Source organism: Camelus dromedarius, chromosome X (assembly GCF_036321535.1).
Source record: "Camelus dromedarius isolate mCamDro1 chromosome X, mCamDro1.pat, whole genome shotgun sequence".
Lineage (NCBI taxonomy): Eukaryota > Metazoa > Chordata > Mammalia > Artiodactyla > Camelidae > Camelus > Camelus dromedarius.
In genome coordinates, this window is record NC_087472.1 from 86,834,054 (window position 1) to 86,856,193 (window position 22,140).

Here is a 22,140-nt window from a genome sequence, read left to right on the forward strand (position 1 = left end):
AGAAAGAAGAAAACTCAACAGTCTCAGGGAACTGGGGAACCATTAAGTATACCACTATATGCAAAATGATAATCCCAGAGATAGAGAAGAAAGAGACAGGTCAGAAAGATTATTTGAAGAAATAATGGCCAAAAACATACAAAATTTGAGGCAAAAAACATGAGTTTAAATATGTAAGAATTTCAATGAACCCCATGTAAGATACTTTCAAAGATATCTTCCCTCAGACACATTTGTCAAACTGCCAAAAAGCAAAGAAAAGGGAATCTTGAAAGCGGAAAAAGAAAAGTGACTCATTATATACAAGGGATTTGCAATAACGTGAATAGCTGACTTCTCATCAAAACCCATGAAGGCCAGAATGCAGTGTGAAGACATATTTAAAGTACTGAAAGAAAAAGACTGCGAACCAAGAATTCCATATCCAACAAAGGTATTATTCAGAAATGAAGAAGAAATTAGGACATTCCAGATTAACAAAACTGAGAGACCTCACCACTAGCAGATCTTTACTGTAAGAAATACTAAAAGGAGTCCTTGAAACTGACATAAAAGGACATTAGACAGCAAACTGAATCACAGAAATAAAGACGTAAAGGTAAATATATGAGCAAATATAAACGATAGAAGTAGTTTTGTTTGTAAGTACTTTCTTTGACTATTTGATTTTTTAAAAAACGTATAAAGTAGCATAAAACTGTTGATAGGATATTGTGCAAAGATGTAATTTGTATGACAATAATAGTACAAAGGAGGGGGATGCTATATTGGAGCAAAATTTTTGTATACCATTTAAATGAAGTTGGTATTAATCACAATTACATTTAAAAAATATGTTAATTGTATTTTCCAGGGAAATCACTTTGAAATAACTAAAAAATTTATCCTGAAAGAAACAAAGGAAGTTAAGTATTAAAACAGAAGACATACCGAAAACAAATAGTAAAAAGGGAAATGTAAATCTTTCCTTAACCTACTTCATTAGTGATTAACAGGTAAATGTAAAATAATTCAATACAGCAATGAAAAGGCTGAGATATGTGAAATAAACTTCAAAAAGTAATCTAAATCCATGTCATTTACAGGAGACACTCTTTAGATTCAAAAACACAATTCAGTTGAAAGTTTAAGGATGGGAAAAGGATATATATGCAAATAGTAACGAAAAGAGAGATACAGTGGCTATGCTAGGATTTGACAAAATAAATATTAAGATAAAAATTGCTATTAGAGACAAATAAGGACAATATACATAGTGATAACAGGCAATTCATCAAGGAGATATAACAATTATAAACACATATGCACCTAATGAAGCCACAAAGTATACAAGGAAATCCTGGCAGAATTGAAAGGAGAAATAAAAAATTAAATAATACTATTTGAGACTTAAATACTCTACTCTCAATTGTGATAAGTCAACTAGGTAGATGATCATTAAAAAATAAAAGACTTAAACAACACTATAAATGAAAGAGACCTAACAAACATCTATTGAACACTCCACCCAACAAGAGCAGAATGCATATACCTCTCAAGTATATGTGCAACATTCTGCATGGTAGACGGTATTTTAGGGTACAAGGTGAGCCTCAATACATTAAAAATGACTGAAACCATATAAAGTACGTTCTGCAACAACAATGGAATAGAAATAGAAATCAATAATAAAGTGAAATTTGGGAAATTCTCAAATATGTGAAAATTAAATAACACACTCCGAAATACATAATTGTTAAAGAGCAAATGACAAGATACATTTAAAAAAAATAATTTGAGATTAAAAAGAAACCAAACATACCAAAATTTATGGGACACACCTAAAGCAGTCCTCAGAGTGAAATTTATAGTTATAAATGCCTATATTAAAAAAGATGTTTCAAATCAATACCTAACCTTGCACTATAAGAAACAAGAAGAAAAAAAAAAAAACAGATTACAACCAAAGAAAAAAAGAGAAAATGGTAAATATTAGAACAGAAATTAATTGAATAAAATGGTAAATATTAGAACAGAAATTAATTGAACAGAAATTAATTAATAATAAAGGACAAAATTTTAGAAATCAAAAATTGGTCTCAAAAACATTATCAAATTTTAAAAACTGTTAGCAAGAATGACCAAAAAAAAATAGAGTGAAGAATCAAATTACAGAAACATGAATAAAAAAGGGAAAATACACACTTTACAGAAATTTAATAAAAGGATTATAAGGGAACACACTATACAGTTGTATATAAATAAATCAGATAACCTAGATGAAATGAGCAAATTCCTAAAAAGACACAAACTATTTAGATTGACTCAAGAAGAAATATAAAATCTGGATAGACTTATAGAAAGGGATTGAAGTAGCAATGAAAAATCTTCCTACATAGAATAGTCAAAACCCAAATGGCTTCATTAGTGAAATTTACTAAACATTTCAAGAAGAATTAATATCAATCTTCACAAAAATAGAAATGAAGAGAATAGTTCCCAAGCTATTCTCTCAGACCAGAGTAAGAGAAATTAACACTTCTATTTATGGTCAATTGATTTTCAACAAAGGTACCAAAATAACTTAATAGGGAAAAGACATTCTTGTTCTTTACATATGAAGTAAGGCTTTAATTAATGGAAAAGCATACTATGCTTTGAAGGAAAAAATACTCAATTATATGCCTTTTTTTCAGCAACTGGAAAAAAATAACTGATAGTTCATTTAGAAAAGCAAATGTGTAAGAATTGTCAAGAATTTCTGTAATAAATGTTTAATGAAAGAAAATGTGCCATACCAATTATATAAAGGTACAATAAAGTTGCTGTAATTTAAAAAAATATAAAAGTATAAATATAGATAAACAGACATGCTAGCCAGCTTTCCCAAAGCAAGCAATCCAAGAATACAAGCCAGATGTTGCAATGCCTTTTCTGACCTAGCCTTGGAAGTCACACACCATCACTTTCATAATATCCTATGGATCATATATCAGCTTTATGTGATGTGGGAGGGGACTACACAACAGCATGAGTACCAGGAGGTGAAGATGACTGGGAGTCATTTATGATGACGGTTACCACAAAATTCTAGTAAGAAATTTCTTAAAACTGTCTTAAGTACATACAGCTAATAATCTAAACTTCTGTATACATGATAAAATAATACGTGAAGAATAAGTTGATATATAAAAAAACAACAAATACAGGAGAAAAAAAAGTACTTACTTGGACAGAAATTTATAGAAACATTACACTCTTCATTTGGTCTCAGAGTCCCACTCAGCATGCTAAATTTGAATATGCCATTTTTAAAAAGTTTGCCAGTATTACTAGTTTTCAAAGTCCACTTTACATCTTTTTTGGAAACATTATGTAAGACAAGATCCTGTTCACACATAAAAAAAGAATAAATTTATAAAGATTATAATAGGAAACATAAAATTTAGTTTCTATTGCCACAGCAACGTGATGAGCCTATGCACAAAGTCAAGCAATTAAAAGTGGTAATCACAGATAACATGTTTTAAAACTAATGTTTGGCAAATAAAGGGGTATGCAAATACATTCACAGCCTGTTAACAACTATGAGAAGTATACAAAGGAGCAATGCTAGCTAGCAAGTATGCAGAGTAATAAGAAACTTCATTCATGATGGGGAGAAAGCAAATTAGTACACAGTTACTTCGGAAGACAATTTGGCAATTTCTAATAATGTTAAACATACACCTGCCAAATGACCCAATAATCCCACTTGTAAGTATTTTCTTAAATGAAATGAAAATTTATGTTCATATAAAAATCTGTATATGAATGTTTATAATACCTTTGTTCATAATCACCAAACACTGGAAGGAAAAACAAATAAGATTTCCTTCAACTAATGAATGTATAAACAAACTGTAATACACCCATACAATGGAATAAAATTCAGGGATAAAATAAGTGAAATACTATTACATGTAGAAACATAAAGGAGTATTAAATATATTTTGTTAAGTAAAATATATCAGACCCGAATTGCTACATATTGTATAATTAAATTACCTGTCACTCCAGAAATGCAGAATTATCTGGATAGAAAAAAATCAGTTGCTGCCAAGTGTTGGTAGAAGGAGAAATTAAGGAGTAACACACAGAACCTTAGCGTGATGAAACAGTACTGTATGATACTGAAGTAGTAAATAAGTTATTCTACACATTTTTCAAAACCCATAGAACTGTAAACTGCAAAGGGTGAACTCAAATATATATAAATTAAAAACAATCAATCAAGATGCTGGGGATCCCAGGATGGTCTAGACTGTAACAAACTATATCACAAATACATTAAAAAAAACTCACTGAAGTCAGCGGAAGTGGAGAGGAATAGCCCAAGAAACTTTAGAGAACAGTATTTTGACTGGAAACCATAATGCTAAAAACAAAAAGGTACCCTTCAAAAACACTGTACTCTACTTGGAAAATATGTCAACAATTTAACAGGTTGCAGATTAAAACTTCTGAAACTTCTTTATTAAGGATATCAGGGTTAGAAAATAAGTAAACACATTACAAATAAGAGAACCGGATTTCTCACTGTCGGAGAAAGGAGTTAAAAATGAACAAGGGAGAAAGACTAGAATGAATCTTGTGGTACTAGATTAGAATCAGAGATACCAGTTTGAACTCAGGCTGGAAGGAAGGAACGGAGGGAAGGAGGGAAAAGAGGTCCTAGTGGCCAAAGCTGGAACAATATTAGCAACAAAATTAAAAATGTAATATTAGATTATGACTGAAATTACAAAATAAATATATATGAGTTCATAATGATATACAAAGTAATTAAATAAATAAATACATGGGGCAAGGGAATAGTCTTTCTTATGGAAAAATTCCAAATAATATATTTAAATATCCCCTCCAGAAGGTGGAACTTGACTCCTACTGGTTGAGTATGGGCAGAAACTGATGACTCACTTCCAAAGCATAGAGTGTGAAAAGGGAAAAATAGTTTCTCCAACTGTACAGTAGAGAAACCTGGCATATATCACCAGTGATAAGTCATATAGATATCATGTACTCCCTTCACATAATATGACAAAAAGAACATTTCACCTCAGTGACATTCTTCCTCAAAACCCATGGAAAATAAGAACTCACTCTAGACAGGTGGAAAACATCAGACAAACTGAAACCGAAGAACATTCTGAAAAAAAAAAAAAAAAAAAGCCAGACCAATACTCTTTAAACTGATAGAGTCAAAAAATTAGCAAGATTGAGAGCCTGACACATATCGGAGGAGACTAAATACAATATGGTATCCTGGATGGACCCTGGGACAGTAAGAGGACCTTAAAATCTGAATAGGGTCTGTTGTTTAATATAGTTAATAATATTCATTACTAAAGTTAATATAGCTAATATTAATACAGATAATATTTAATAAAGTTAGTAATATTTTACTAATGTTAATTTCTTTGTTTAAAAAATGTTCTATGGTTGTACAAGGTACATCGTTGTGATGTCCCTGTAAATCCGGGAGCCATGTACCTAAATGGTGGGCAGATTAATCTTTCCAGTGCAACACACCATTAAAATAAAACCTTCAACTAGGTTTTTAAAATTACCTTTATTCTTCAAAATTTGAAGAATGTAGAATGATCCACACAATTGTCACCATAACAAAATATATTTTGTTTCTTTGTAAAGCGTGCTTGATTGATTTCAAATATTAAGGATTAAAAAAAAGAGTCAATTCTACTCCCAGATGTCTCTAAGTACTGAGACATCTATTTAGTTCTAATATTTGTGTACTCTGTAACAAAGTTGATTTGCACCTTATAAACAAAACATCTTTTAATACAGAAGATGAGCAGGGTATCATCCCAGTTATGTGACTGCCTCACATTTCTCATTTTGAAATTGAGGAAATGATATAAGATCTCTAAAAAAATCCACATTCTATATCCTAACCTCAGAATAGAATTGATCCATCATCTATGAAAGATGGTTTAATTTGTTTAGTATGTGTAGTACTGTATTCTTTTTCTTTACAATTTAATCAAAATAATACATGTACATCATTCAAAAGTCCTTATAAAAAACAGTTGACCCATTCAACTCTTTCTTAACAATAGTTTTGCTTCCCAGAAGCAACCAATTTTAGCCAATTCTTATTTCAATTTTCTCTAACAATTATAACCTTATTCCAAAAGTGATGCTGATAGGGCTTACTTTAAGTTTTTTAACTGCTGCCGTAACAAATTACTGCAAACTTAGTGGTTTAAAACAACACAAATTTATTATATTACAGTCATGTATCTTAGAAGGTCTGCAGATATCACTGGACTAAGACCAAGGTGTTAGAAGGAACTATGATACTTTCTGGAGGTCCTAGGGAAGAATCCGTTTCCTTGCCATTTTCAGTTTCTGGAGGTCAGACACATTCTTTGGCTGGTGGCCTCCCTGCACTATCTTCAAATTTAGCAACAGTGCATCTCTCTGACTTTTCTTCTGTCATCATGTTTCCTTCTGACCACAGTCAGGGAAGGATCTCTGTTTTCAGCCCCTGGTGTGATTAGAGTGGGACCACCTACTTACTCTCGGAGACTTCTCTTGCTTAGGGTCATTAATCTTCATCACATTATACATCAGCAAAGTATCTTTTACGACGTAAGGGATTATATTCACAAATTCTGGGGATGAGAAATTGGACAACTTTGGGGCTGTTGCTCTACTTCATGATTTACCAGTTTGGATACTGTCTTTTGAGTGCCCACTGCTAAGGATGAGGATTTAGCTCATTTACATCAGCTCCACTTCTCTCTCCATCTTCCAATTCTAGGTATTTATATATTTTAATTCTTCCATTAGTCACTTAGTAATTTTAAGCAATATATTTATATCTCTAGTTCCTTTGCTGTCACCTTTAGACAATATGCTTTAATTACTCACAATATAAAATGAGTTTAATTCCTCTTTCTTTCACCATCCCCAACCTTTCTATTAGACCAGGCAGGTAGCTGGAGATGAGCAGAGAAAGGGGAGCACAGGCCAAACGGCGGAAAACCATACATCTTGTGAACAATGGGGGTCCTTGGACACATCAAGAAAAACAGGATCCTCCAGACTGATTTAAAAAACCATACATTCTGGGCTGACAAGTGTTCTGGAGGCAGAAGGGTGGGATAAGACAGGAATCTCATCATCCAAACGTAACTTTTCGATCATTATGACCTCTAACCAAATGTAACCTTAAGCTTATGATACTCCTCATCCGAATGTAACCTTCTGTTCATTATGGACTCATCCCACTCCCCGATCAAGACTAAATGAGGACCAAAAACAAATCCCTTTTCCCTACCTGGGAAGGTGGAGCTGGGATGAAGATCAGAAAGGACGACCCCAAATCCCTGCCCTCCCAGTGAATATTCTCCCATTCCTTTATACACCCATATAACGAGCTTGCCAAGGAAACTAGGGGCAGCCATCCACCTGGGTCTGTCTGCTCTTTCCTTAGGAGTGTACTATCTATCCCTTAGTAAATCTTTGCTTTGCTTTCTTGACTTCTGTGTCTTGTTTCTTGATTCTTTCTGTGACAAGAACCTTCTAGTCGACATCTTTGTCAACTTCATCTTCACATACACATTTTACATATCATAAATGTGTTATTTTACATATAATACATCACATAAAATCACATTTTAATTCTGCTACATAAATTTATTAAGGTTTCTCCTTATTATATGTTTTATTATGACTATAAACATCATTCATGGCAAACCCAAGTAGTATATTAGAGTCACATTTCCTTCCCTGTGAGGCCAAGATGACTCAAAAGAGAAGGTTCTTATTGTCAAGATTATCTTTTATCATAGCAACTGAATTAAAATTTCAATGATATAAAATAATGTTGTGTTTATGAAGAGACTTTTTCTCTGGAATTCAACCCAATTTACATCCCTAAAGCCTCCCTTTTAGCCCCACATACAAGATCTTTTGCATCCTTGAAGTTACATTAAAGTTAGAAGTCTTGCTAACTTCTTATACTTGAAAGAGTCACATTTTCATTTCAGAAGAGATCCTTTACTGTTCTCCAACTATAATTTCATATAGCATGCTATTATTTTATGGAAGCAATGTTTAATATTTTCTCCATATAATTTTTTTCAAGGGTTTAGAGGTTCAAAAGTGATTGCAGAAAAAGTGACATGTAAGACAAAAAGGTGGACTACAAATACAGATTTCTACAATGTATGCATGAGCTTCTTTCTTATGCATCTCTCTCTTTTTTTCTTTCTAGATGAGGTCATAATTAGAAGAGAGGTAGAGATATCTATTAAGAAAAAAGAGTAGATTATCATAAAAGTCACTTTACTATATACCTGGACTTTTTTGGTTTTTATTATTGCCTCTCGCCATATTTACTTACCTTTACAGAACATATTTCACATTAATTTTAATCATAGCTTCCATTTGTATAAGGAGAGGGATAATTTAATTCTATTTCATGTATTTTGAACAGTTGAATTAAATATACACATGTATAAAATTAATAGCTTTATATGTGTTTGTATACTTTGGCAATTACTTTAAGAAATATGGCATATATATATGCAAGTTCTCTAAAAATGAAAGTATTCTTACAACACATGCTTGGGAGTAATCAACCCAATAAACTAAAAGCCATAATCAGAAAAAGTTGTAAACTGCATCAATTACCTATACATACCTGAGTTTTTGTGATCCTGTTATTAGGATCCATAGTATGTGATAGGATTTCAAACATAAAATCAGTGCTGGATAATCTCAATGGGGCTTGCAACACTATGAGAGGAAAGAAGACATACTGTTAAAATATTAATATACATAAGCTCATAGATAATTCTTACTGTATTTTTAAATTTTTCTACCATTTTTATATTCGTAGCCAGAAAACAAAATTATCTTTAAAAACATTTCAGAAATATCTTGGTTCATCACATCTATAGTTCCGATTTTGTTTTTTTAATGGTAATTAATTATAAGTAAAATGAAAAATACACCCTGGAGACAATAAGAGTATAAAATATGCTAAATATTGACCTCAGGAAACAAGTAGACAAAGTTAAAATGATCTCCATACTAGAATATGACCAATGCAGAAGTACAGAAGTGAGAAGAAGTATAGAAAGAAAAATTATTGGAATAAATGGAAAATACATAGATGGCATATCATATAACATTTTACACATGAAACAAAAAAGTTCTAGGGAGAAAATGGCTATCCTACAGAAGATAAGGAATGGAAGTATCTGTAAAAATATATTAGAGAATGTATTATTACCTGCTGCAAAATGCTATATTTTTTAATATTTATTTTTTGGGGAATTTTAGATTCAGAGTTGAGCAGAAAGTACAGAGATTTCCCATAGGCCCCCTGCCTCCACACATAAACAGCCCTCTCCATTACCAACATCCTCCACCACAGCGGTACATTCATTACACATGAACCTCCAATGACATGTCATTATAACCTAATATCCACTGTTTACATTAGGGATCATTCATGGTGCTGTACATTCTATAGGTCTGAACAAATGTATAACAACATCTATTCACCATTATAATTTCATACAGAGGAGATTCACTGTCCCCCAAATCCTCTGTGGTCTGCCCATTCATTTCTCTCCCCCCACAACCCTTGGAAACCACATACCTCTTCCAAAATGTCATGTGGCTGGGATGATACAGCATGTAGCCTTTTGAGATTAGATTCTTTCACTTACTAATACACATTTAAGGTTCTTTCATGTCTTTTCATGACCTGATAGCTCATTCTTTTTTAGTGCTGAATATTCTACTGTGGATATACCACAGTTTATTTATCCATTCACCTAATGAAGAACATCTTGGTCGCTTCCAACTTTCAGCAATTATGAACAAAACTGCCATAAAAATTTACAAGCAGGTTCTTGTGTAGACTTAAGTTTTCAACTTCTTTGGGTAAATACCCTAGGAGAGTGATTTGCTGGATCATACGGTAAGAGTATGTTTAGTGTGGGAAGAAACCACCGAATGCCCAACTGTTTTCCAAAGCAGAAGTATCATTTTACAATCCCATAAGCAATGCAGTCTCACTAGCAACTGCATTCCTACCAATCCCTATTGTTCCACATCCTCATCAGCATGTAGTGTTGTCAGTGTTCTGGATTCTGGCCATTCTAATAGGTGTATAGTGGTGTCTTATTGTTACTTTAACTTGCATTTCCCAGATAACATATGATGTGGAACATTTTTTCATGTGCTTTTTTGCCACTGGCATACCTTCTTTGGTAAGGTGTATGTTCAGATCTTTGGTCTGTTTTGTAATTGGTTTGTTTTTCTTGTTGAGTTTTTAAGACGTCTCTATATTTTGAATAGCTGTTCTTTACCAGATATGTCTTCTGCAAATATTTTCTCCCAGTCAGTCGTTCGTCTTTTTCATATCTTGATAGTGTCTTTTGTAGAGCAGAAATTTTTAATTTTAATGAGGTCCAGCTTATTCTTTCTTTCATAGATCCTGTCTTTGTTGCTATATCTAAAATGTTACTGCCAAACTCAGTGTCATCTAGATTTTTTTCCTATGTTATCTTCTAAGAGTTTTATAGTTTCGCATTTTATTTTCAGGTCTGCAATCTATTCTGAGTTAGTTTTTGTGAAGGGTATAAAGTCTATATTTAGATTCATTTTTTTTGCATGTGGATGTTCAGTGGTTCAGGACCATTTTTTAAAAAGCCTATTTATTCGGAATTGTATTTCCTCTACTCCTTTGTCAAAGATCAGCTTACTATATCTATGTGGGCCTAATTCTGGCCTTTTTTTTCTGTCCCACTTCTTCCACATAGATGGTTAGAGGGGACTGGAGTTGGATATTTCCCTTCCCCAAGGTCAGTTATGTTCTGATAAAAAGGTTAGGATCTGGTCAAATAGCTTCTCCTGAGGGAGAACCTGGTTAAGCAGAAGAGAAGACTCAGCTCCTGCACATTTCAAAATAATTCCTCTTCCTCACCACTGCCAGAAGCATGAGGGAATTTTTCTCCACTATTTGCTGAGAGAACCAAGTTAAGCTCCTAAAAGCAAAATTCACAGAAATGTGAGAGGCCTTCATGACTGTGGCCCCAAGGAAATTTCCTCTCAGACTTGTTCATGCTGAGCCTCCAGCAATTCATCAATTACAGTTCATGTTTTCTTATCCAGGAATTGATTCCTGAAGTGACTTCTGCCCATGGATTTCTGTTCCATTCCAGTAAGTTGTGATTCTCTGTATTCACCCATTAGTCTCTCCATTTTGAGAGGCATCAGTTTGCCCTGTGACCTCACTTATAGATCTAAGAAGATATTTTTTTTCAGTCTGTTTTGATTTTTAACTTGTTCTTAGGATAGAGTGGTGACTTCCAAGCTTCTTACATGCTGGACCAGAAACCAGAACTGAAAATCTATACTTTTTAAAACTTACCTTGGAGATATTTGTCATCCTTAATGAAAACTCAAGCATCTTAGAAGTTTATGGGAATAAAAGTCCAGGAAAGAAACCAGTTTCTGATCCAAAAACTCATGTATCTTATAAGTGGTTTTATTATACTACTGGAATTAAAAGATGCTTTGGCAGGAAGTCTGAATATGTGGGATAAGAGAAATGTGTAGATGGTGTTCATCATTGTGTCACTCTCAACTCTGGACATGAGAAATCCTAGAAAAGATGATGCTATGGCACATATCCAAAAAACAGCACATCTAAGATATTCTGCCTATTTGCAAATTGGTACTTGAGGATAATCAGTGAAAATAATAGATTGGTTATATCTTTAAAACTAAAGCACTGTTTTGCCATATTATGTCACCATTTAGAGGCCTCTATTTCATTTATAGAAAGTTACATTCTACCCAACACAGATTATTAGAGAAACATTTTCCAGAGAAACTGAACTGCTCAAGATTAAAGTCTCACAAACTAATATTTTAGTTCCCCCCTAAACTAAAACATTCATTGGCATCCAGATTGTCAGGAAATGATATAAGAGTTGGTGCTGAAGCCAGCCTTGTGAGACTCATTCATAAACCTAAGAGATACAGGCAAGAACTGAGACTTTAAAGGAACTCCTCAATACAAGGGAGAAAGATATACAGGAAAAATCGACTTAGCAAAAATTGAGACAATATAGTTAACAGAAAAAAAGTTCAAATAATTTCTAATACAGAGATAAAATGTTGCTTTCATTAAAAATTCTGTAAGAAATAATAAAAAAGTTTAAAACTTTTATTAGTTTAAAATCACCAAAATAATTTTTTAAGACATAAAATATCATCAGATAAAAATATCCTAGGAATTAAAACAAAAAGATGAGGAAAAGGAAAACAGTGTGCAGATTCATCAAAAAAGTAAAAATAGACTTAGCATGTGATCCATCAATCCCACTCCTGGGCATATATCCAGAGGGAACTTTAATTCAAAAAGATACACGCACCCCAGTGTTCATAGCAGCACTATATACAATAGCCAAGATGTGGAAGCAACCTAAATATCCATCGACAGATGACTGGATAAAGAAGTTTTGGTATATTTATACAATGGAATACTATTCAGCCATAAAAATAATAAAATAATGCCATTTACAGCAACATGGATGGACCTTGACATTGTCATTGTAAGTGAAGTAAGCCAGAAAGAGAAAGAAAAATACTGCATGATATCACTTATATGTGGCATCTTAAAAAGAAAGAAAGAAAGAAAGAAAGAAAGAAAGAAAGAAAGAAAGAAAGAAAGAAAGAAAGAAAGAAAGAAAGAAAGAAAAAGAGGACACTAATGAACTCATCTACAAAACAGAAACAGACTTGTAGACATAGTAAACAATCTTACGGTTACCGGGGGAAAGTGGGTGGGAAGGGATAAATTCGGGAGTTTGATATTTGCAAATGTTAACCACTATATATAAAAATAGTAACCACTGTATATAAAAATATATAAAAAACAAAATTCTTCTGTATAGCACAGGGAACCATATTCAATATCTTATAATAATCTTTTATGAAAAAGACTATAAAAATGAATTTATGTATATATATGAATGACAGGGACATTATGCTGTACACCAGAAACTGACACATTGCAATTGACTACACTTCAATTAAAAAAAAAAGATAAGGAAAAGGACAAAAAGAGAGAATATATAAGATAATTAAAATATATAACATAATCAAAGACATACAAAATCCAACAAATAGGAATAAGAGAGAGAAACAGAGAAAATGGTGGGAAGGAATTTTTCAAGGAAACAATTTAGGAAAACTTTATAAAATGTTGAAGGACATTAGTTTCCAGACTGGAAAGAACCACAAGAACTTAGGACAATGGTAAAGATAAAAGCGTCACACCAAAGTCATCACTGTGAAATAACGAAGTACAAGGATAAACAGAAGTTTTTACAAGCTTCTAAAGGGAAACTATTCAGTAATATGTAACGAATGGGAAAGAAGAATGGCATCAGACTTCTAAATGCAACAACAGGAGTTAGAAGATAGATAAACAGAATACCTTCAACATTTTGAGGGAAAATGATTTTCAATCTAGAATTCCACAGTCAACCAAATTATCATTCAAGTGTGGGAGGTAAAACAAAGATATTTTCAGATACGGATTTTCTCAAAAATTAAGTCCCTTGTACCTTTCCTTCAGAAGCTCCTGAAGATATAATCTACCAAAACAATGAAGTAAACCAAGAAAACAGAAAGGTAAGGAATTGAGGAAACATGAGATTCAAGATTAAAAAAAGAAAAAAAAAAGTCAAAAGGAATCACCACAAGCAGAGTCAAGGGAAGTCTCTGACAGGAGCTCTGCCACAGGAAAGAAAGCATTTAGCTCATGTTGGCTGAGCAGGAGGATGACATGGTCTAGGAGGGCTGTTTCAAGAGAGTAAGACATGACATATAATCTGGCGGGTTAGACTATGTGGGACACTGCACTGACAGACATATTATAGAGCTTTATGGGATGGGAGGAGTCAGTGAAATACTTTAGAACAATTAAGCAATTATTAACTCCAGAAAAAAAGTTGAAATAAAGGAAATGAAATAATTATGCATGATACCCAACTTGGCTAAACAATGAACACTCTATGATAATAATTAAATCTGATAAAAATTTTAATTGAAAATAAAGGTTTAATTATATTAGGAAAATGGATAAGGAGTTAAGAGTTTCAGCTGAGTAAAGATACCTATCATGAAATAAGTCTTTTCATTAGATAATTAATGAAGAAAATCATTGCCTCGAGGGTGCAGGATAAGCCTTGAGGAGGACAGAAATAATGGTTTACAATTCTGGGTTAGCATTATTTAAATTCAAAAATGAATGCATGTAATTTTGGAGTAAAGACCTAACAGCAGGCTTGTGAGCCTCTTACTGAGGCATCATCATCCTACCAAGGTGATGGCTGAGAGAAGCACGGACTTGACCATACCTCCTTGTAAACATAAAAATGGTACAGAGCAGTGGACTTATTCAAAGAAGAACCATGACATACAGTATCAGTCTAAATGGCCCGTTAAAAATATCTAGAATTCATAGGTTTCTGGGGCATTGCTGGTAGAAGAGTAAGAACTTATCATATAGGCATTACCTGCGTAACTCTTGAGGGTAAAAATAGGGGAGCTCCAAACAAAACCGGCATCCTTTGAGAACTAGTTTTCTACAAATATTCAAAAGTCATCTGTTAATTCAAAACCAAAGGCATCATAAGGAGGGATAAAAGGACAAGTTTGAACATGCCAACTTCTACAGGAAGAAATACTACATCTCTGCCTCATTTTATCTGTACCATTTGAATCAATAGTCAATTTTGGTATAGATAAGTTATATGATATAATTAAGTCTGCTTTGACATTTTGACCCTTGGTGTAAATACAATCGTATTTTTTAGAAAGTATAAAAATTACTGAACAAATCTGAAACCATTAAAAATAGGGAAAATCCCCAGAATTACATATTTACCAATCCTGTGCATGGGGAAGATGATCTAATCTTTAAAGCAATGTTAGAAATCCCAGAGGAAATGATAACTAGATTTCACCATAAAATTATTAAAAAGATCTACTAAAAATGAATAAAACTAAAGGCAAATGACAAATCTTAGAAAATATTGACAGTAAAGATGAAAAAAATTATATTAATAAAGAAGTCACTGACATTTACTGGATACAAAAGCTCAGTGACAAAGGCAAAGTTCATCAACAGATATTTCACAGAAGAAATATATAATTAATAGCAAAGACAGAAAATTTTCATCCTCATGAGCAATTAAAGAAATGAAAATTGAAATGAAGAACTTAATCACACAGAAAGAAATCAAATTTCTTAGATTCAATGTTGGTTAGAGTTGACGCAGGAGGATGGATGAAATAGCACAACCATTTACAAAAGCCCCTTTGACAAATATGTATACACTTTAAAAGGAATACAGTCAATTTAGAGACTCTCACTTTCAAAAAAAAATCTAAATAGGGAAAAAGTATTATACACAGAAATGTTCACTACTACAATATTTATATCAGCCAGAAAATAAAAGGAAGCAACCTAAATGCTTATAATTATGCTTAAGTAATTTATAACAGACACTGGGTGAAAGTCCATGGTAGTTTCCAGTGTTAATTTATAAAATTAGTAAGAGTCGGTAACATCCAAGTAAAAGTTTCAATTTAGTGATCATATTTCAACTTACCATAGGCAGTAAGATACCAATTATGTTAAAAAACTAAAAAGCAAAGTATAGAACAAAAGAAGAGTAAGACACCAAATATTAATAACAGTAAGCTCTAAATAGTCACATTCCAAATAATGTTTTCTGTTTCTACATTTTCCAATTTTCCTTAATGATACATCAATTTTTAATTATAAAAAAGTAAATTTTATTTTATTTTTCATTAAAGTAATTTACCTAATTCAGAAAACAAAACTAGATGATAATTATTTTCTTTCCATAAAAAGATGTCTTAAAACAGGGAGAATATTTTAACTTCATGGAGCCTCTCTACCAGCTGTGGAATTCCAAATTCTGTATTTCAAATGAGAGTGAAATAAATCTCTATATTGTATATGCTACTTCAATGAAGCTTCTCTTATTAGGTGCCAAGTATAGTTTTTTTTTTTTAATTGAAGTATAGTTGATTTACAATGTTGTGTTAGTTTCTGCTGTACAACAAAGTGATTCAGTTTGTTTATCTATCTATCCATCTGGCTTATTACAAGATATTGAACATAGTTCACTATATATAAAATAACATAGTTCACATAGTTCTATTTTATATACATTGGTTTATATCTGTTAATCCCAAACTCCTAATTTATCCCTCCCCCTACCTTTCCCCTTTGGAAAGTTTGTTTTCTATGTCTGTGAGTCTGTTTCTGTTTTGTAATTAAGTTCATTTGTATCATATTCTAGATTCCAGATTAAAGTGATATTATACAGTATTTGTCTTTCTCTGTACAACTTACTTCACTTATGATAATCTCTATGTCCATCCATGTTGCTGCAAATGGCAAGATTCCATTCTTTATTTATGGCTGAGTAGTATTCAATTATATCTATATACCACATCTTCTTTATCCATTCATCTATCGATAAACATTTAGGTTGCTTCCATGTCTTGGCTATTGTAAATAGTGCTCCTGTGAACATTGGGGTGCATGTATCTTTTCAGATTAAAGTCTTCTACAGATATATGCCCAGGACTGGGATTGCTGGATCATATGGTAAGTCTATTTTTTTTTTCAGTAAAGGTAGGTTTATTTAGAGAGATACATATTGCATAGAGTGTAGGCTGTGGGAGCCCAAGATTGGGTTAACAAATTGTAACAGACCCCAGCCACTTGTCTTCTTAGAGAAGAGCAAATGTGCTTAGTAACTGCCTTGCTTGCATAGTTGAGGTTTTAGAGAGCACTCTGCTCGACCAGGACCTCTGCTATAAGCGCTGGGCGTGCCTGCTGTTAGACAGTCTTCTATCCCCAAAGCAAGGAACTGGCTGGTCTGGTGGTCTGCTTTAACATATCTATAAGAATGTATCTTGTTCCCCTCTTCTCATGACTTCCCTAAAGATAAACTGTAGGCCCCCAAAGGAACGAGCCTTGGGCTGGAATTGTAAACAAATTACAAAAAGCTGCAGACTCAGAGGTGAGAAGGCTGGTTAGCCAATGACGGGTAAGATCCCCAGAGGAGGGCAACCTAAGACAGGCACAGCCGCCTAAGTCCAAGAAAAATGTTAAGCAGCTGCTTCTCATACGTTCCACCCTGATAAGCTGTAAGGCTCGCTGATGCCAACAGAAACATGATTTACCAAAACATAAAGGGTCTTCAGACCTTGAGCCAGACTCTACAATCTCGATCCCACCGTGTCTTTCCCTAAATTCCTGCATTCCATCACACAACTAGTCTCCAGTAATTCATTACGTCTGGGTGGGACTTCTGCCAGCCAGAACCCACAGTAGGCTGTTTCAAATGGCAAGAGAAAGGCCACCAAGTGTAGGGGTTGGGTGCTCAGGTTAAAGTAAAAGTAGATACACACTCCATAGACAGAGTGTGCGCCGTCTCCAAAGAGGAGGGAGTGAGAGAGGCAGCCTATTTTTAGTTTCTTAAGGAACCTCCATACTCTTGCATACTGTTTGTACCAATTTACGTTCCCACCAACAGTGCAGGAGGGTTCCTTTTTTCTCTAAATCCTCTCCTGCATTTATTATTTGTAGACTTTTGAATGATGGCCATTCTGACTGGTGTGAGGTGATACTTCATTGTAGTTCTGATTTGCACTTCAAATCAGCAATGCTGAGCATCTTTTCATGTGCCTATTGGCCATCCGTATGTCTTCTTTGGAGACAAGTGTACTCAGGTCTTCTGCCCATACTCTGATTGGGTTGTTCATTTTTGTTATTGAGTTGTATGTGCTGTTTATATATTTGGAAATTAAGCCCTTGTCAGTCACATTATTCGTAAATATCTTCCCGTAGTCCATATGTTGTCTTTTCATTTTGTTTATGCTTTCCTTTGCTGTGCAAAAGCTTGTAATTTTGATTAGGTCCCATTTGTTTCTTTTTTCTTTATTTCTATTGCCTTGGGAGACTGACCTAAGAAATCACTGTTACAACTTATGTCAGAGAATGTTTTGCTTATGTTTTCTTCTAGGAGATTTACTGTGTCTTGTCTTATATTTAAGTCTTTAAGCCATTTTGAGTTTATTTTTGTATATGGTGTGAGGGAGTGTTCTAACTTCATTGATTTACATGTGGCTATCCAGTTTTCCCAACACCACTTACTGAAGAGGTTGTCTTTTCTCCATTGTATGTTCTTGTCTTCTTTGTTGAAGATTAAGTGACCATAGGTGTGTGGGACTATTTCTGGGCTCTCTGTTCTGTTCATTGACCCATATGTCTGTTTTTGCAAGCACAACTATTAACTGATCACTATTTTATTATTCATGACAATTAATGTCAGAACCACAAAAATGAAATATAGTACAATACAGACTAGACTTAACTTCTCAAGAAAAATAATTAACCACATAAAATACAATGCAAAGCCAAAGCCAGTCAAAAGTATGGTTTGCAGAGTGCATCAGTTTTATACTTGAATATTTGGAGAAAATGAGTCAATAAATATTCAACAAATAGTTCAAAATATTAATATACTTATCCTTCTTTACTCATACTTAGTCCTTCAGTAACCCCTTCCTTTGGGGAAAACTTTTTTCTTAAATAAAATTTTCTTCATTTTATTTTATAACCAATGTATTTTAAGAATTTCTATTTTTATTTAATCATTTAGAATTGCTTACACAATAAATACAGTACTAAACTGACCTTTGTTTTTAATTATATACTTTTTTTGAAACAAGGGTAAATCATCTGAGATTATATACACGCTATTTATTAAAATTCAATCTCACACCAGGAATCATAAATTTACTTTCTAGCATTTCTTTTTTAAAAAAATAAATATATTCTAATTTTTTAAACTTCTAGCTGCTTAAGTGTACATATTTGATTTATGCCCATCATTGAATGTTTCATATTACATACCAGTAGCTTGAATGTAACATGGTCGAATAAGTGGTGCTGTCTTGGGTATCATAGCAGTATTTGACTTACAACATTGGGTATAAAGTTCTGAAGCCGCGAAGAAATTAATTCGAACTTGAATGCTAAACTTGTAAGTCGCCACCTAACAGACAAAAAATACATTGTACCTGTGACTATTTTTGCTATACAGAACTGATATTTTTTTATTTAAATATAGCTGATATACAATATTATGCTAGTTTCAGGTGTACTACATAGTGATTTGACATTTGTATTTATTATGAGATGATCACCATGATAAATCTAGTAACTGTCCCAATATAAAGTTATTACAGTATTATTGACCATATTCCTTATGCTATATATCACATCCTTCTGCCTTATTTTATAACTGGAAGTTTATATCTCTTAATTCCCTTCACCTATTTCACCTGATTCCATTTTTTATTGTATGTAATTAAATTTCACAACTTGAAGATTTGATATAAATACACATAATGAAAAAAACACCACAATCAAGTTAATTAACATATCCATCACTTCACACAGTTACCTTTGTGTGTGTGTGAGAACACTTAGGATCTACCCTCTCAGAAAATTTCAAGTATAAAGTACAGTACTGTTACCAGAACTAACATATTATCCAGCACCTTACTTCTAGTATTTTCCCAAAGGAACTGAAATCAGAAATTTCAAAGAGCTATCTGTACTCCTGAGTTCACTGCAGCATTATTCACAATAGTCAAGATGTCAAGATATGGAAATAACCTACATATTCATTAAAGGATGAGTGGATTAAAAAATGTGGTACATACATACAATGGAGTATTTTTTAGCTTTAAAAGCAGAAGGAAATCCTACCATTTTCAACATGGATGGACCTGAAGAATATTACGTTAAATGAAATAAACCAGACACAGAAACACAAATAATATGTATGATCTCACTTATATGTGGAATCTAACAGTCAAACTCATAGAAGCAGAGAGGACAATGGTGGTTGCCAGGAACTGGGGGGAGGGAGATATGGGGAGATGTTGGTCAAAGGGCACAATGTTTCAGTTATGTAAGATGAATAAGCTCTGGAGATCTAATGAGACACTACGGATACAACAAAACAGCAGTTTAAAAAAAGACAGTTTCAAAAAGAAAATTACCTGTAACACTGAAAGTACCATTTTTTTTCCCCAAAATAAGACTTAGTTTATCCTCCATGAGTCCAAAAATAATTCTTAAAAATAAATAAAATTGAAATAATTCCTATGAATTCAAAATGGCCCAAAGACCTAAATATAAAACCTAAAACTATAAACTTTGAAGAAGAAAATGTAGGAGAAAAATCTTTCTTAAATACAATACCAAAAGAATCATCTATAAAAGAAAAAATAATTAAATTGTACTTAATCAAATTTTAAGTATCTGTTCTAGTAATGATAGTGTTAAAAAATTAAAATTACAAGCCAAAAACACATTTCTTACAAAAGATCCAACTTGTATACAAAATATATAAAGAACACACAAAGATTAATAAAACACAAAGTACCCAATGAAAAACTACGTAAAAGATTTGAAAAGACAATTCAGAAAATATATATATGACATATTACCACATAAAAAGATGTTTAACATTATCAGATATGAGATAAATGCAATTTGAAATCACAGAAGGTAACACTTCACATCTATCACAATTACGAAGTGCTAATAAAGATGCAAGCACTTAATATATTTATGAATTGCTGATAGGAATGTGAAATTTTATATTCATTTTGGAAAATAGTTTTCCAATTTCTCAGAAAATTTATTATGTACTTATGAACATAAGACCCAGAATTCCCAGTCCTTGGTGTTTACCAATGAGAAATGAAAACTTATTCATACAAAAACCTGCATGCAAATGTTTTTAGTGGCCTAATTCATAACTGCCAAAACCTGAAAACAAGCCAAATTCCCTCCAAATAGTGAATGGATAACAAACTTTGGTGAATACATACAAGAGAATATTTTTCAACAACAAAATGGAATGAACAAATGTTACACATAATAATATGGATGAATTTGAAATGCATTATTCTAAGTGAGCGAAAATCCAGACTGAAAAGCCATCATACTTCATGTTTTCATTTATGTAATATATAAGTGAAAAGGCAAAATTATAAAAACAAAATGAGATCAGTGTTTGCCCGAACTGAAGGTGGGGGAGAGGCTGACTACAAACAGGCACAAGAAAAACTGAGGAGAGGTAATTTCCAATGAAATATGCAGAATAGGTAGATCCATAGAGACTGCATACAGATTGGTGGCTGCCAGTGGCTGGTGGAAAGAGGGACAGGGAGAAACTGCTTAATGGGTAAAGAGTTTGACTTTGGAGTGATGAAATGTTTTGAAATGAGATAGAGGGGGTGGTAATACTACATTGTGAAGGCACTGAATTGTTGACTTTTAAATGGTTATCTTACATTATAGAAATTGCCCCTTAATAATTAAAAAATAAATAAATAAATGGAGAGGTCAACCAAAGGTTTCCAGGAATTCCTCAGACATCCGACATTTGATAATCTAAGATTTTAGAGAAATAAGAAACAGGAGTTTATTTTTGCAAAATGATTGAGAGACTGTATTATATTAAGTCTCACAAGAGATTATTCTTACTGAAATTAAACAGGTTAACTATTCTTACTAATACTCTCCTATCTTTTAGATGGATGCCTCCGATAGATAAACAACTCACTTGAAAACTGAAATGGCCTAAATCTTTGAATTCTAACTGGCAATTTCCTTCCTCACCTAGAGCTCATCAATTAAAATGTAAGGAACCAGGAGGAGGGTATGTGTGTAGGATATGGAAGTGGCTCTGACCCCAGATATCAATTTTGGAAATCAGATTGCAAATTTTATAAATAATACAACTTATTAGAAATTCAAAATTCTAAAAATAAGATTAATATATATAAGAACTGAAAATGCAATTGAAGTAATGTCAATGTTAAAATATTTATATATGCAAAATTATTACTGTATTTCAAACTATTCAAGTTTTAAAACATGAAAATGATCAAAATTCATTTTTTCTGAAGACCCATTTATTGTTTATCTAC

The 22,140-nt window shown here is 32.8% G+C and overlaps 1 protein-coding gene across 1 annotated transcript in view; it reads right to left on the reverse strand.

The window, feature by feature from the left end:
* Positions 1-22,140, reverse strand: part of CFAP47 (cilia and flagella associated protein 47) — a 419,927-nt gene that overhangs the window by 325,579 nt on the left and 72,208 nt on the right. Inside the window, exons 22-24 of the mRNA XM_064483196.1 lie at positions 19,043-19,184; positions 8,693-8,787; positions 3,208-3,367 (exon numbers count right to left, since the gene is read on the reverse strand). Of these exons, the coding sequence (XP_064339266.1) occupies positions 3,208-3,367; positions 8,693-8,787; positions 19,043-19,184 (397 nt within the window). The remainder of the gene's footprint in view (positions 1-3,207; positions 3,368-8,692; positions 8,788-19,042; positions 19,185-22,140) is intronic.